Below are 16,877 nucleotides of genomic sequence, written 5' to 3'. Positions count from 1 at the left end.
CTTTACCGAATTAAAGAATAAAAACCTTTTTTAGAAGCGGACTGGAAGTTCACAGATATGTTTTTTTTTTTGTTTCATTTAATTTGATCTTATATTTTGATTTTGCTTGTTTTATGTGTAAGGTGACCTTTAGTGCTTAGAAAGGCGCCCAATATTAGTATTTCTTGAACTTTTCCGGGAAGTCTTTTTAATGTTCACCGGAAGTTCGAGCAGTCGTGTTTTACTGCGGAGGGATTCCTCTTCCGGTGAGCGTCAGCTGCTGTTTGACGGCAGGAAGCGGAGCGTCAACAGCACGCCGACCAGCGCTGCTTCACATTTCTGCTCATTCGAGTCTCTGACGGTGAATAAATCGTGAATATCTGACGTCATGTCGGCCCGGAACCCGGGAGTGGACCTCGGTGAGTGCACGAGCTAACGGCTAGCTGCTAGCCGCTAACGGCTAGCGGTAACGGCAGCTAGTTAAGCTAACTTTAGCTGCTAACAGTTCAGTGAGTAACGTTAAAGTTGGAGGTAACTGACCTGCTGATCACCGACACGTTAACCAGAGGGTAGTAGATGTACACGCATTCTAGTAGAAGTACACCAAAAAGACTGGTTGAAGTAGAAGTACTGATTCAACGTATTTACTCGAGTAAAACTACTGAAATGTACTGAAAGTATGTAAATCTGCTTTTATTATTTTAAATGTACATGTGGGGTGTTCTGTATTGTAAAATGTAGTATTATTAATAATTAACAGGGCTGGTACAGATGCTGGAACTCCTTGAAAACACTTGAATTTTAGTGTGGTGTTTTCAAGGTTTGAAATACTGAATACTGAGGATTGGATTGATACAAATATGGAGTTTACCACAGCTGGAAGGGGCTGGAAAAGCATGGAAATGCACCTGGAAAAGTGCTTGAATGTGACCTTGGGAAGGTGTAGGAACTCTAGATTAAAGTATTCATATAAGGACATTTCTACTGGCTGTCATATTAATAAGAAACACAAATAATGCATTTAAACTAAAGTAACAAGCCTGTTTTGAAAGTAGAAAGTATTTGTTTGAACATGTAGAGTAAAATGGTAAAAGTACAGTAACAAAGTATTTGTACTTCTCTGACTAACATGTGACATATCAACATAAACCGACAGTTCTCATACAACATGTCTGTGTTATATTGTTTCTGCTGTAACGTGAACATCGTGCCTCTAGTCAGACGCTGTAATTGAGAACTTGTGATCCGACCTCATGACCAGTTAAACACTCACTGACCTTCACGTCTTTCCTTTCTGTCAAAGAAGACTGTTTAACTATTAATTTTAACACTCTGGATGTGACCTGCACATAATATTTAGAATAATAACATGGATTATTGTTGCTTCCCGTCAGACCTGGAGTGGGTTTCCAAGGTCCGGGTGAACACGCACGCCGTCCTGAAGAGAGCTCAGCACATTCAAGCACAGAAGATCCCCAAGAAACAGTGGCAGGTAGGAAGTCTCCACTCACCTGCAGGAATTATCCCATTCATGTTCCAGGGTTGATGTCTGGTCAGCTTTCTGGAAACTCTTTTTCTATGGATGGAGACGAAGTCAAACTCTTTGCTCTGCGTTCCCTGGCGTTCGTCTTGCAGGCGGCCTGGCTGCTGAAGGCGGTCACCTGCATCGACCTGACGACGCTGGCCGGAGACGACACGCCGTCCAACGTCCATCGTCTCTGCCTGAAAGCCGTCCAGCCGGTCCGAGGCGACCTGCTGCAGGCGATGGACATGCACGACAAAGGTCTGCAGACGCACCGTTACTAGATTCTGATGCATTCGGCGGGGAGGCTTAATGCACCTTTCATACACAGCGGATACACACCAGAACACAGTAAAGGCAGGATAACTTACTATTTAAGTGCAATAGAAATACAGACAGGAAGTCCTCAAAAAACATACAAATGAACAGATAAATAACACGGTGAACTGAAATGTTTTAAAAGCAGATTTAAAAGTTGGTAACGAGAAGTTTGTTCCCCGGTGACCCCGGGAACCAGACCAGGACCTGAAGATCTGAGGGGTCTGGTGGGTTCATAACACACGGAAATAATTGTTTTTATCCTCTTTGGAACCAAAAACTATCATTTCAGTTAAATTTTTCAGAATGATAATTATTAAATGAAACAAAATCTATCTTTAAATGTCTCATTTTATCCTGCCAACAGTTCAGAAGTCACAGTTAGTAATTTTACTATCATATAAGAGAGGAAAATAATTATAATTATTAAAAGTTATCAAAGTAATTAATCAGTTAGTCAAATAAAAGGCGATTAAATGGCAAATAGTTTGAGCTGTACATAAGACATAAAAACATACAGGTTTATTTGAGTGTTTTCCCATCATATCTATGAGTAATAAAGTTAAAGCTGTGGCGCCGTGCGACCAGCAGAGGGCGCCACAGACCGTCTTCTCAGCCTCTGCTTCCTGTGTTGTCAGGAGTCACCACGGCGGCCGTGTGCGTGTACCCGTCCCGCGTGGCCGATGCCGTCCAAACCCTGAAGGCTGCCAAATCCAAACTTCCTGTCGCCTCAGGTGAGTCTCACCTGGACCGGGTCTCACCTGGACTGGGTCTCACCTGGACTGGGTCTCTGTGGGAATGTGTAGTGGAAAGTGTATAAGACTTGTGTTCTCCCAGTGGCCACTGGTTTCCCAGCAGGACAGACGCCGCTGGAGACCCGCCTGCAGGAAGTCCGCCTGGCGGTGGCCGACGGCGCCTCGGAGATCGACATCGTCATCAACAGGACGCTCGCCATCACGGGAGAGTGGGAAGGTAACGGCGAGGTTTTCTGATGTAGTTCACATTGTGATCGACGTAACGTCAGTTAAGTAATTGTTTCCTTTCCTCCAGAAATGTACGATGAGATCAGTCAGTTCCGGAAAGCTTGTGGCTCCGCCCACATGAAGACCATCCTGGCTATCGGGGAGCTGGGGACCTTCACCAACGTCTACAAGGCCAGTCTGGTGGCCATGATGGCCGGTGAGTCTCCTTCAGTCCAGTTCATTTAGTCCATTTAGAGTCCAACAGACCAGAAAGAAGGTTTGCAAAGGTCTTGAAATGTGTGTTGTATGTGATGACATCTATGATAGAACAGAGAAAAGAAGATCTCCATATTTGAGGGACTGAAAACAGCATTTTCTGACATTTCTTTATGAAAAATGACTTTTGATGATGAACAGATGATGAAAATAGTTGGTGATTATATTTCTGTGGATCTGTTAGTGGAATTAGTTTTCCTTTCATTTGTGGTCCTTCTGTAAAAAGCTGTCTCCAAACATCATGTTGGTTGTTTAGAGGACAATAACATCTCATTTAATGTGATGAACAAGTGACATAATAAGTAGACTGAATACTGACCATTGGATTGATACACATATGGAGTTTACCACAGCTGGAAGGGGCTGGAAAAGCATGGAAATGCACCTGGAAATGCTTGGAAAGTGCTTGATGGTGCTCTAGAAACAGACATCGGTTTTAAAAAAGGTCTGCTGTGATTCCTGCTTGTGGCGCTGCTGCTTCGCTTTTCCTCTCGTGAGGCTGATAAGTGAAACTCTCTCACACACACACACACACACACACACACACACACACACACACACACACACACATGCTTAACTAGCCATCACATAATAAGCCGATTACAGAACCAAATTGTCAGGGGCTTCGATAGAGATCATTATTAAAATGCATTGCTTTTGTCACCGCGTTGCTCCTTAATCTCCCCTTGTTCCTATGAATTGCGTATGAGATTCTCTGAAATTGAATGATAATTTCACCTATTAATCTCCGACGCGGGGCTATTTTGCTCTCGCCCGTCCCCCCCCCCCCCCCCCCCCACGCAAATGAATAGAGCTTCATTACCGCCACCCGCATTTAATAACCGTTATCCATTATCTGGTAATTAAGACTCCCCATAACGAATCTTAAGGATTATGCCAGTTTGAGGAAGAGGAGGGGGGGCTGAAAGAAAGACCTGACTGGGAGAAATCCATGGAACATGTCTTTAATGAACTGGAAAGTGTTCATCTTGTTCTGTTCGGTAATGAACAGTCATTATCCAGCAGGGAGGTGGTTTGTGGGTAATCTATTAGAGAGTGTCATTTCATCTTCTATTTTTATCAGGAAAGCTGATAAAACATCATGTGAAGGAAAAATGAGGGATTTTATTGATGACGCCCTCCGTTAGCCGCCGCCGCCGCGGCGTACGTTCTTGTCGGAGCGGACGTCCGACCTCGGACCGATGCTGCGTTCAGGGGCCTGCGTTCATGTGGGTCAGAAAGCTGCTTTTACTGTTTTACCTGCAGATGTACAACGAGTTTCATGTCTTAGCAGTTGTCACGTAAATACAAAGACCAAAGTTAATTGTCGTGTTTAATCTTTATATTTTCTTAAAAATACCGAATGAATCTCCTTTTTTCTAGAATGATTTGAACGTCGTCTTTACTCGCGTTTTCTTGAGCGGTGCAGCAACGCCTTTGTAGGCCTTGATTAGGGAGTTTATGATGGATCGCAATACAAAACACTCGCAATATATATATATTTATTTATATATATATACACACATATATATATGGTGGAGAATTTCCTTTATCGGGTTATAAAAAAATAAATATCACAAATTCACCGGCGTGTCTAGCTCACTATCATGGTAGAGAAGAGAGACCTCTCACTGTTCATTTTTATATTTTTAATTACATTTTTAATTTACATTTTTATTTAACGTTTTTAAATTCAAAATTTGTATTTGATTTTTCTTTAGTCATCCCTTTAAAAAGCTGTTCTGCCTGTGATGCGATAGAAATTTGTTTCTTTAGTGGACTGAAGGTGCAGTTGTTTACAAAAGGTTTACTTTGTGTTTTCAAAATTTAGCTTATATAATTTAAAGATAAATACCCGCTGCGTGTATGGATACAATATTGCAATAATTTGCTGTATTGTTATTGTCCCCCAACTCACTACTCCTCAGCTACTTCCATCGTCATTCCCAAAATATTGTGTTTAATCATTTTTTTTTAAACTCAACAGGTTCGGATTTCATCAAGACATCAACGGGGAAGGAGTCCGTCAACGCCACTTACCCCGTCGCCATAGTGATGGCGAGGGCCATCCGTGACTACCACCTGTATACGGGTTACAAGGTACAGTAACTGTCATCCTCTCTGCTGGCCACCAGGGGGCGACTCCTCTCTGGTTGTATAGAAGTCTATGAGAAAATGGTCCTACTTCTCTCTGCTGGCCACCAGGGGGCGACTCCTCTCTGGTTGTATAGAAGTCTATGAGAAAATGGTCCTACTTCTCTCTGCTGGCCACCAGGGGGCGACTCCTCTCTGGTTGTATAGAAGTCTATGAGAAAATGGTCCTACTTCTCTCTGCTGGCCACCAGGGGGCGACTCCTCTCTGGTTGTATAGAAGTCTATGAGAAAATGGTCCTACTTCTCTCTGCTGGCCACCAGGGGGCGACTCCTCTCTGGTTGTATAGAAGTCTATGAGAAAATGGTCCTATTTCTCTCTGCTGGCCACCAGGGGGCGACTCCTCTCTGGTTGTATAGAAGTCTATGAGAAAATGGTCCTACTTCTCTCTGCTGGCCACCAGGGGGCGACTCCTCTCTGGTTGTATAGAAGTCTATGAGAAAATGGTCCTAATTCTCTCTTGATGTATTATCTCAGTAAACATTGTAAACATGAGTTTATGGTCTCAATCTCTAGTTTCAAGTCTTCTTCAATCCAGCATGATGTTCATTTAGTACATTATGGTCCATTTAGAGTCCACCAGACCAGAAAGCAGGGGATGCTTTAGGGGGCGGGGCTTACCTGCTGATTGACAGGTCACTGTTAAGAGGACTTTAACACGTAGCTGTATAGATGAAGCTGTTGACGGAGGCGTACCTGTTCCTCAGGTGGGCTTCAAGCCGGCGGGGGGGATCCGGACGGCCCAGGAGTCTCTGGTCTGGCTCACTCTGATCAAAGAGGAGCTGGGCAACGATTGGCTCTCTCCGCTGCTGTTCCGCCTCGGAGCCAGCAGCCTATTGGCCGACATCGAGCGGCAGGTGAGGACTCTTAACACGCGTGACACCTTCTCCATTCCTGACTTCTTCTTCTTGGGTTTTTAAAAAGTAGTTTCTTGTCGTACAGATCTACCATCACGTGACCGGACAGTACGCGGCCTATCACGAGCTGCCTATGGCCTAAGCTGTGGACTTCCTGTTCTCTCGACCAATCGGAACCTCAGACAAACTGTGACACGGAGAAGAACGCCTTCTGTTACTCTCTGTACCGTAGTAGTACACTGATCTGCTAGTACTAATGACAGGATTTACTGACATCATAATAAATGTACATCTTGTGAGTCTTCAAGGATCAATCCTCTTAATTCCGTTTTTTTACAGTTCTCATTCCAGACTTTCTCTCAGCCTTCATACAATCATATATTTAGATTCATTAATTTGACAAAATGGACCAAATGCCTTAATAAACAGTTATATTGAAATTGACTGAAAATGTCATTATTATACTTTTTTTTAATCAAGATAATATTGTTATAATGCATTTTTCTTTAATTCGGACTTTTTTCTTCCAAACTACTAAAAAAAAAAGGCTAAGTCCCGCCCCTTCCTGTGTCACCCACATACTTTATCCCAAATAAGGTCCCGTGGGGGTCAAAGGAAGGGGCGGGGCTTAGCTTCAATAGAAAATGTTTCATCTGAATAGATTCCCAGGAAATGGGGTGAATACTGACATTTTGGCAATTATTAATTATGTAAAAATGCGAATTTAGATATGAGCACGTATGTGCCTTTTACGTCGTCAATTTTCTCATTTTCGCAACTTTTTTTTCAACACGCTATACCATTACTTTTTGACATTATACTAAGAATTTATTCTGAACTTTTTTCAACATACTATACTCATAATTTATTGTTAATTTTTTAGACATGCTATACGATGACTTTTCATGACGAGGCCAAATGTTTCATCTATATAGATTCCCCATAAACACTGAGTGAGTACCGACTTTTTGGCAATTGGTTATTGCATATGCGCCTTTTACGTTGTAAAGCGTCCAGATGTGAGCGGAGGGTTTGTTGAGGTAAACTCTGAGAAGGCAGCACTCGCTGACATCCTGAGAGCTTCAGAGCTCCAGCGGATCCAACGAAGCCCTCTGGTTGCTGCCGCCGGCACGCCGCCGCCGCGTCCCAGCGACGCCTCCTGAATCCATGATGGAGGTGCCCCCCCTTTTTTTCTCTTAATTCCATTAGCAGGGGGGGGGGGGCTCGGCCCGCTGGAGAGCGCTGGGGATTAATCAGGGGTTAAGTGAGTTTAAAAAGATCTGATTGAACAGCTCGCAAATGTTGAGGCTTCATTTGAAGACGGAAAACTTTCTTCTTCCTTTTTCCTCTTTAATTAAGGTATCACAGGCCTTGACCTTGACGGGAACAGAGGATAAATGAGTGAATTAATTGCGGAGGGGAAGGGGGGGATGTGAGCTTTTGGGGAGGGGGAAAAACGTGGGATTTGACAGGAAACTCGTGGGAGAGAGTTGGTTTCAGGACACCGGAGGAAAGGGCTGGGAATGAGGCCACGGCAGGAACCGGCGCTTTGACAAGGTCAACACCAGAACTTCTGTTCTCACAACAAACCTGCTATTTATACATAGATTATGACATTTGCAGTATATCTTTGTCTGTTTTACGGAGGCTTGTAATGGACACGGTGGGGAAAAAAATTGAAGATAAAAAGAAAAAACTACTTTTGGGCATCTGGCAGCATCCTCCGGTTCTGTAAAGTGAAGCCAAAGCTGAAGTGCCTTAAACTGTCATTCTCCCACCAGGGGGCAACTCCTCTCTGGTTGTATAGAAGTCTATGAGAAAATGGTTCTACTTCTCTCTTGATGTATTATCTCAGTAAAACGTCCCGGCAGCACAACGCCTGCTTATTCTTCTAGTTTTGTTGCTTCAGTGTCGTGTTTGTTGGACAATATGATTTTGTTGGACAACTTGAGGTGGTTGAACAATTTGATTTTGTTTGTAATTTATATTGGCCCAAACGGGTGAAACCATTTACGATAAAATCTCTGATGTTGCAAAAATATTATTTATTTTTGTTTCCTCCTGGGAGATAAAGAGGGATGATGGGCAACCTGAGGTCGTTGATCAACGTGATTTTGTTGGACAACATGAAGTGAGTCTTTGACGTGAATTGCCCGGTGTGTTGCCTGACAGCGTTGCCGGTCTGTGTGCAGGTTTTGGTCCGGATAGACCCCCGGCAGCAGCAGCAGCTGATCCGGTCGCTCACACCTGACAAACCGGCTCGCTCAGATTGATTGTTCTGCTGTTGTTTAATTCATCAGTGTTTCTTTAGCCTGAAGCCAGTGTGAAAAACAACAGTGTGTGAAAAACAACAGTGTGTGAGCCACACAGTTTATGATGGAGGGAGGAGGGGGGGGGGGGGGGGGGGTCCATTATCAACCACAGCCCTGATTTGTCATGCAGAAGATACGCTACGTATGTGCTTTTATTAATATCCAGGAATGCAGCTCGGCTATTGGAGGAGTGATGCCCGTGTATGTTACTGATATTTCTCAAGTCCAGCTAAAATATAATGTTTTGGTCTCACTACACTCAGACTTGGCGCGACAAGCGATACCAGCGGTTTTTAGGACTTTTTAATCATTTTTCATGAATTTTGTCGGCTGCCCCTTTTCGTCAATTTGACATGCTATAGTATTACTTTTTTTTTCCTGAAAAATTTGACCATGGCTTTTTATGACTGTTTTGGACTCACTGCACTCAGACTTGGCGCGACAAGCGATACCAGCAGTTTTTATGACTCTTTAATAATTTTTTATATTTTTTTAATGAATTTATTCGACTGATTATTTTTGACATGCTATAATATGACTTTCCCCTTCCCCCAAATTACCAACAAATTACTAAAACTAGACACACTACCAAAATAAGACAAAAATCTATGAAAACTCCAAAACATGAAATAACGAGACAAAAACCACCAAATATTAAAAAAAAATCCTCTAATTAAATGTGTGGTTTTGGTAGGTTGTTCATAGTTTTTGTCGGGTTTTAGAACATTTTTCTGGTTTCGATAGTTTGTTGGTTGTTTAAGTCTGGTTTGGTATTTTGTGTCCAGTTACGGTAGTTTGATCGTAGTTTTTTTCTCATTTCGGTAGTTTGTTTCCAGTTACGGTAGTTTGATCGTAGTTTTTTTCTCATTTCGGTAGTTTGTTTCCGGTTACGGTAGTTTGTTCGTAGTTTTTTCCTCATTTCGGTAGTTTGTTTCCGGTTACGGTAGTTTGTTCGTAGTTTTTTTCTCATTTCGGTAGTTTGGTCGTAGTTTTTGGTAGTTTTTTCTCATTTCGGTAGTTTGTGTCCGGTTATGGTAGTTTGTTCGTAGTTTTTTCATGATTTGGTAGTTGGTTCGTAGTATGTGTTTGGTAATTTGTAGTTTTTTCTCCTTTTGGTAGTTTGCGTCTTGTTTTGGAGACAAAATGCCCATCAAAGTAAAGCAAAGGGAGACTCATGCTATATGACATGCTATAAAAAACAGACACCAAGCAAGCTGGATACTTATTTCTCCTTTATTAACAAAATCATATGTAAACCAACACAACAGGACAATTCTGTCAATCAGTGCAATCTATACATATACATATGTACATATATGTATGTGTATATATACATACATATATGAATATATGTGATTGTTTTAATCCTGGTGCGCATCGCAGCCTGGGATGCTAAATCAGAACACTCCTCTTTGTATATATAGATATATGTGTGTATATATAGATATATATACACACATATATATGTATATATATACACACACACACATATATGTATGTATATATGCAATGTGTTTGTAGAAACAGAAACTGTGTGATGTTGGTGGGATGAAGGATCTCCTCCAGTCAGAATGAGACTACGATGTGAAAGAAATAAATGAACCATCTGAAGTGTCGCTCATGCAGCTGATGACCTTCCTTTCAGCACCTGCAACAGAAAACCACAGGGACAGCTAATGCATGGGAGAAGGTAATGCATGGGAGAAGGTTCATCACAAGTCATAGCACAGCATGAAAAAGTTAGTTAAAAAAAATCTGAAAAATGTCTAAAAGTTTATAAAAATCGCTCGTCAAGCCCAGTCTGAGTGTAGTGAGTCCAAAACAGTCACAAAGAGCCATGGTAAAAATAAATAAATAAAAAAGACATACTATAGCATGTTGAAAATTCACAAAAATTGACAGTCGATAAAATACATAAATTGTTGTAAAGTATCGCTCATATGGCTCGTCGAGCCGAGTCTGAGTGTCGTGACTCACCGAGCCGCTTTATTCGCCGTGCCTCTCGGTCCGACCACGGTTCTTATCCGTGGTCATGGCAGACGGAGCGGGCGGAGCTCTCCACCGACGCCACTCCTATAGTTTTCATGTGTCTTTAAAAATGAAACAAAGTTCAGGAAGGTAATGTGAATCTAAAAAAACAAGAAAAGGTTGCCAATGAAAACAGAGTCGGCGCGCTCATGTAGGTCAGCAGAGAGCGCATTGTTTCCTCATTAGAAGCCATTTTTAAAGGCGGCTGTGTTGAACTTGGCGGCGGCGGCGGCGTCTTCAGGCTGGTTTCCAGTATCCACACCACTTTGAACAAAAAAAAAAAAAACCCCAGCCTGTGCTGAAACATAGCGAGCGGAGCAACTCAAGGTTGGGGCAGGTGAAACTCAAAGAGAGGATAATTGGCTGTCGGACTGCAATGATATTAATGATACAATTAGAGCAGGCCTTTGGTTTCCTGCGCGGCAGAAACAGGTAGTGATAGGTGATACCGGGAGACTTCACTAGTGTCAGTCCGATCCTTCTGATGCCGCGCTGATCCCACAAAAGCAGGGAGGCTGGCACGCCGCTCGCTCAGCCTCATTTCCCATGGTGCACCCCGCCTTTGAGCGCTGACCTTGGTTGGAGGCTCCCTTGTGGTGAGAGAAGAGATGGAATACATGTTTGAAAGATCAAACCTGGTCCGGGCCGCTCACCTGTCTCTCTCTCCGTCTGTCTGTCTGTCTCTCCCCACAAACACACCGTCTCTCCACAGCCTCCGCTTCGTTATGGAAGTTGATCAGCATTGATTTCGGCGCAGCCTCCGAGACACAGATGTGTTCTGGGAAAAAAATAAATAAAAAATAACAGTTTACCAGCAGCTGATATCTGCTGTCCACCAGGCCCGACTCCACGGTTATGGTTTATTCAGGACAGATTTATTTTGATTTTGGTTTAAAAAATAATAATAAAAAAAAGATGAACGCCTGCTGATCCCCAATTGCTGGAATGATTAATCTTTTAACTAAATTAACACTGATTGATTGGCTTTTCCTTTTGACTGGTATATAAATAATACCTCACAACATATGTATATTTAATTATATGTGGAAACCCTTTTCAAAAAACCCCATAAAAGCCTCCGGTTCTGAAAAGTGAAGCCAAAACCTGAAGTGCCTTAAACCTGCATTCTCCCTGATGGCCACCAGGGGGCGACTCCTCTCTGGTTGTGTAGAAGTCTATGAGAAAATTAGTTGTAAAGTCCTTCTTTTTTTAAGCCCAGCTACGATGTATTTCTGATAATGTAATTTATAGCTTATGAAACAGAATCTGACATGCAATTAATTCAAATTGGCAATTGAGAAATATTACATTTCATTAAATCATATTAACAATTTCCTATATCTATAAGAACTTGACACGTGAAAAACTGAACTGAAAGGCATAAATATATTAATATATTTAATTATCGATTAATAAATGAGTGATTTGCTGTTAATAACGAGTGTTTAAGCCTGAAAACGGCAGCGTTTGGGAGTCCAACCTTTCTCCATCTCAGCAGAACTTTCCAGATTGATTTACCTTCCAGGCTGGTTTCACTTCATTTAAGTCGGCTATAAAACATTTACGATAACGTACATTTTGATCTAACAGCAAAACCAAAAAGCAGATATGATGTTTGCTGCGATGCCTCACTGAACTCAAGCACATTTTTAAAAAACTGCAGAAAAAAGGGAGCATCGGCTGGAAGCTATGAAACTGCGATGTTTAAAAGTGAGATTTAAAGTAAAGCAGTGATGCGTCGGATCATAACGACGTGATACAACCAAGCTTCAGGTGTGTTTGTTGGTGCTCACCTGACCGGCCGTCAGCGGGTCTCAGGTGGGCTTCGGTTCTGGTTTCAAACACCCGAGAGTCCTGCAGCAATAATCTGAAATTCAGAATAAAGAGAAGTTGATGCATTTATTTATTTATTCAGCCATGTTTACTCACACCCCCCCCCAGGACACGGCTGCATGGTCTGGTCTGTGTGGGTGGTTCACCTGAGGGAGGTGTTGCCGCGTTGCTGTGAAGCGGTTGCCGCGTTGCTGTGAAACTCCTTTCAACAACAGCAGCCCTTGTTCTGGCGTGGGGGCCCCTTCGCTGGGGCCACTGCTGGGGAGACTTCACAACGCCTTCCTGTGGCAACACAGGCTTTCTTATCTATTTTAGATGGTGGAGCTGCACACCATGAAAGAACCCCCCCCCCTCCAGGTGGATATCCCAGGTACAGAGGCTAGGTTGAAGGATTTCAGGGAGAGAGAGGCAAAGGTGGGAGGAGCAGAAATAATGAGTTTAAAAAGTTACACAGCAGTTGAACTTCAACAATTCCACAAAAAAACTTGAAGACGCCTACATCTGAACTCCGCTTCCCCCCGAAACCTGCTCTCCAAATCTCTCGCCCGAGCTGTTGTGAATTAAATCAGTTCCTAGATCCCTCTGCGGAGAATAATCTACATTCAGCTCAAGGTTTTTGGTCAATAGCATAACGGCTGTGAAGCACGCGGCACCGCCGAGACACACAGATATTTGATTCGCCGTTCCCCGGTCATAGAAATCTAAAGAACTCTCTGTCAAAGCGGCCGCGGACGGAATAATTGTTTGCAATGGGAAATCTCAATGGAGTCCTCAGAACTCATTCTGAGGCGTTTGAAGTGAGCGCTGACATTGGAGGAACTCAAGGGCGGGGGGGAGATGGAGGTGCGTTCACCTCAGAAATTATAAGCAGCACTTCTCAAGTTTGTGTGTCTTTAAACGAGAAGGAAGAGCTGCATCTCATTAAAACATAAAGCAGGTTCTTGTTCGAGGGTCTGACGCGGATCCAGGACCTCGTCAGACCGTTTAGCAGTGGATTCAATGGGGAGGCCTTGATGAGATACAAACCACGGCAGCGCCGCCTTCTGGGAGAAACGCTTCATGTCCCACAAGGACTCTTACATGAAGTGGTTTCGCTTCAAAGTAGAATATTTACCAGTCGCTTCTATTATTGAGGGTCAGATTTCCTCCGGTTCTAATAGAGAACTAGAAGAGTTCCCCGCCAAGGCTGCAGCTCAGTGTTAGCACGAAAACATTTTAGATTTGGTGAGTCCGCTCAGAAATGAAACGGGCTCTTCCACGGCCCACGATGCATCCCTTCCAGCGAGTTCCTCCGTGATCCTGCAGAGAAACAACACTTAAGTGTTAGCTTGACATTTATAGTCCAGGACACCAAACAACAGTCATTATGTCTCCTTTCAAGACTTCAAGGAAGAATTAAAGGGACAGTGTGTAGGTTTAGTGAACCCGTTCAATGACTAAAACTAGACAAACTACCAAAACAATAAACTATGAAAACAAACACCGAAACGAGACAAAAACTACAAATGACAAATTACACAATTTTCAAAACTCATATCTCAAAAACGTGAATAAAAAAGGTTCCCAGAGAGCAACTCTTTCCCTCACAAAACATATTTATGGACTTGAAAATAAAAAAACTACTTATGAATCCAACAAGGATGGATTAAAGGGACAGTGTGTAGGTTTAGTTCACGCTTCTACGTTTCTCGGAGCAGAGGTCGAGGTCCCATAATGCAAAGCGTAAATAAACAGAAACAGACTGTGAATCACGTGCAATAACAAAAGAGATGAGAAGAAGAGATATTTCAGCAGCTGTATGTGGGGCTGTAATGTGAAATGTAATAAATGAGTGAAAAGGAGCTGAGCTGAAGAAGAAAGCGGTGCACGTTCAAGAGAGGAAGACTTTATGACAGAATTGTCACGGAGCGTTTGAAGTCGGCGGCGTTGGCGGCGGCGGCGAGGGACCCGGAGCCAGTAAATAAAAGCCGCTGCTTTACTTTGTTAATCGGGCGGCGGCGCTGATCAAAAGAACATTAGCTTTGATTAATCAATCAATACCCCGATGGCCTCGTCCTGTCCATTGATCTGCCGGCTGTATGGAGGTCGGCGTTCGCTCGGCCTCATGTGAAACGCTCGGCTCCATTTTTCACAGACAAACATCCAGCCGAGCATCGATTCCTCCTTTAAATGTTCCCGTTTGAAGGTTGGATGAGGAACGTTCTGGTTCTCCTGCCACCGCTGGAGAACCAGGACGACCCCTGAAAGGTCACGGAGCAGAAATCTGGATCAGAGCGGCTTTCCTTAGGAAACATGACTACTGACGGCATGAACGTAATACTTAATACATTTTCTTTTAAATAGTTCTGTTGTTTATTATTAGTATTATTATTATGTGATATTTGTTGGTCTGTCATGTTTGTAAACTGCGACTGGATGCTTGAATTTCTCTCGGTTGTAATAAATCTATTAATGCAATAAAATAAAAATCACATTTTCAGCTAAAACCAAGGTTTTAACTAGAAAACGAAAGAATGCAGGGAGTGCTTAAATGTACCTTTTACCATAAAACATCAGGAATGGAATCAATCTGCAGATTCTCCGGCTTGAAAGGAACCCAAACATGTCTACAGTTTTTGAGCCACACTGTGAGCTATAACTATAACTTTGGAAATCTACTGATTGGTGAAGATGGACATGAATTACTCCTGAAAACCTTTTCTTCATTCGTCATTCAGGACGACGTTACGACACAAAACTAAGGTCGAGACAATAATAACGCTTCGTTTTAGAAAAAAAACTAAAATAACTACGTACAGTTAGGGTCAGGAAAAAAAAAAAACATCGGTCTCTACATCACTACCGTCGTCCACCATGAAAAAGGATCCTATGACCGTCCACCGCCGTGGTTTCATGCAGGGCAACACCATATTGCATTTCATGAGACTGTGTTGACTCAACTGACAGACGATGGCGAGATTAGCGACTCACTGTCAGCGAAGCGGAGGAGGAGGAGGAGGAAAGCCTCGACTCCAGATGTGTCCCCGTTCAAGAAAGTCGCGTGGCGTCTCCTCGCGCCCCCGCTTGGTGGCACCGTTGTTTTTCATGTGGCCTCCGTTCTCCTGGAAAAAAAAAATGCAAATGAGAGTAATTTCAAATGACAAACGAAAGTAAACTTCTTTAGTGAGTTGCGAGAGCCAGGTTCCCTGTGGGGGAGGAAAAAAACCTGCTCTAATTCTGTCATTGTCAAACTTTGACATAAGCGATTGTTCAGTCGCCTTTGTTCACGATACAACGGGGTAACGGGGTCCCAATTCCTCCACGTTAATTTTTTAAAAAGAAAACGCAAGACATGTATTCCTTGAAGAAATGTTTTGGCACTGCTTATGCTAAATATTATAACATTCAGGCAGTGATGTCTTTTCTTTTCCCCCTTTTATCTCCTCTTATCCACAGGAGGCCTTTACCTTTGCCACCGACGCCTCAAAACAGCATCTCAGAAATAATTTAAGTAGCCCTTTTTTTAAAATAAAAAAACAGGAAGACAAGTTGGGAAGAATGTGAGATCAAGGCGTGCCGGTTCTCCGCGGCGAAGGGCTGCCTTCCTCTCCGACAGTTACACCGTGATCAAGTGTGCTGTTTTGTCCTGGATTCCCAAGATCTGCCCACGACACACACACGTCTGCATATTTACATGTGTGTGTGTGTGTGTGTGTGTGTGTGTGAACAGCAAATTAAGTGTCAAGTTGAATGATGTTCTCTTATGACAGAAGCCACACAAACGAGCGCCGCTTTGTCACCGTGAATAATGTAAATATGGCGCTGACCGTTTGCTCGCCTGCAACCTTTTGTTTTCCGTGAATTGATGCGAGCGCGACTCGACTCGCGGCTTGAGGCCAGGTGAGGAATGTACGCATGGTTCACACGGCGGGGATTTATGGAGTCGGAGGCCTATTATAGACGGGGGGAAAGTTTCTCAGACTTAGTTTTTTTTTCTTCCCCTGACACATAAATCTGGGGGAGAAAATTTCACAGAGAAGAAACTCTTTAATTTCATCAGCTCTCACTGACTGACAAGCATCATTATGGATAAAATTATCTCGGTAATTATCCTGCTCAAAGGAGATTTATATCCCTTTGTGAGGGCGGAGAGAGGGGAAGCATGGGATGTCGGGCGCCAGCTACGCACAGAGGGGAAAAGAGCTTTTGTTAAAATAGCGCCCTAATGAGGTGCGGCCCCGCCCCAAAACCCCCCCCCCCCTCGCAAGGATCTCGCCTGGCCTGATCACCCAGAGTGCATTGCTTTTCATGTTGCCAAACACTGGTGAGGAGAGGAGAACGCACGCCGGCCGCAAATATCTCTGTTTGTAACGGAAACTGGGTCACGTTGATAACGGATTGATTACTGCTGCTGTTAGACGGAGACAGGATCACGTCAGGTCACTTCATCTCCAACCCAAACACATGACTTTAAGAATCTGCTCAGTAAAAATAATAACTTCATCTATATAGTCCAAAGTCTCTGGTCCCTCCACATAGTCTGGTCTGGTCTCTGGACTCATGTGAGCTACTATCTAGACCTCTGGGGAACCACAGACAGTCTCTGGTTCCTCCACATAGTCTGGTCTGGTCTCTGGACTCATGTGAGCTACTATCTAG

The 16,877-nt window shown here is 43.2% G+C and overlaps 1 protein-coding gene across 1 annotated transcript; it reads left to right on the top strand.

The window, feature by feature from the left end:
- The first annotated feature begins 237 nt into the window (after positions 1-237).
- dera (deoxyribose-phosphate aldolase (putative)) lies at positions 238-6,506 on the top strand. The gene is made up of 9 exons (XM_084038982.1): positions 238-398; positions 1,374-1,471; positions 1,615-1,762; positions 2,458-2,553; positions 2,657-2,791; positions 2,870-2,998; positions 5,045-5,157; positions 5,917-6,066; positions 6,152-6,506. The coding sequence occupies exons 1-9, from the start codon at positions 368-370 to the stop codon at positions 6,206-6,208; spliced, it is 957 nt and encodes a 318-aa protein (XP_083895108.1). The 5' UTR covers positions 238-367; the 3' UTR covers positions 6,209-6,506.
- Positions 6,507-16,877: the final 10,371 nt, after the last annotated feature.

Source organism: Eutrigla gurnardus, assembly GCF_963514095.1.
Source record: "Eutrigla gurnardus genome assembly, chromosome: 21".
In the NCBI taxonomy this organism is placed as follows: domain Eukaryota; kingdom Metazoa; phylum Chordata; class Actinopteri; order Perciformes; family Triglidae; genus Eutrigla; species Eutrigla gurnardus.
Note: the sequence above shows the minus strand (reverse complement) of the source record. Positions and strands in the feature narration are given on the sequence as shown.

Bases quoted from the DNA above. Each gene is read 5' to 3' on its own strand.
- dera (XM_084038982.1), top strand. From the start codon at position 368: ATGTCGGCCCGGAACCCGGGAGTGGACCTCG. The intron at 2,792-2,869 runs GTAACGGCGAGG...CCTTTCCTCCAG, and splicing joins CATCACGGGAGAGTGGGAAG to AAATGTACGATGAGATCAGT. The intron at 2,999-5,044 runs GTGAGTCTCCTT...TAAACTCAACAG, and splicing joins TCTGGTGGCCATGATGGCCG to GTTCGGATTTCATCAAGACA.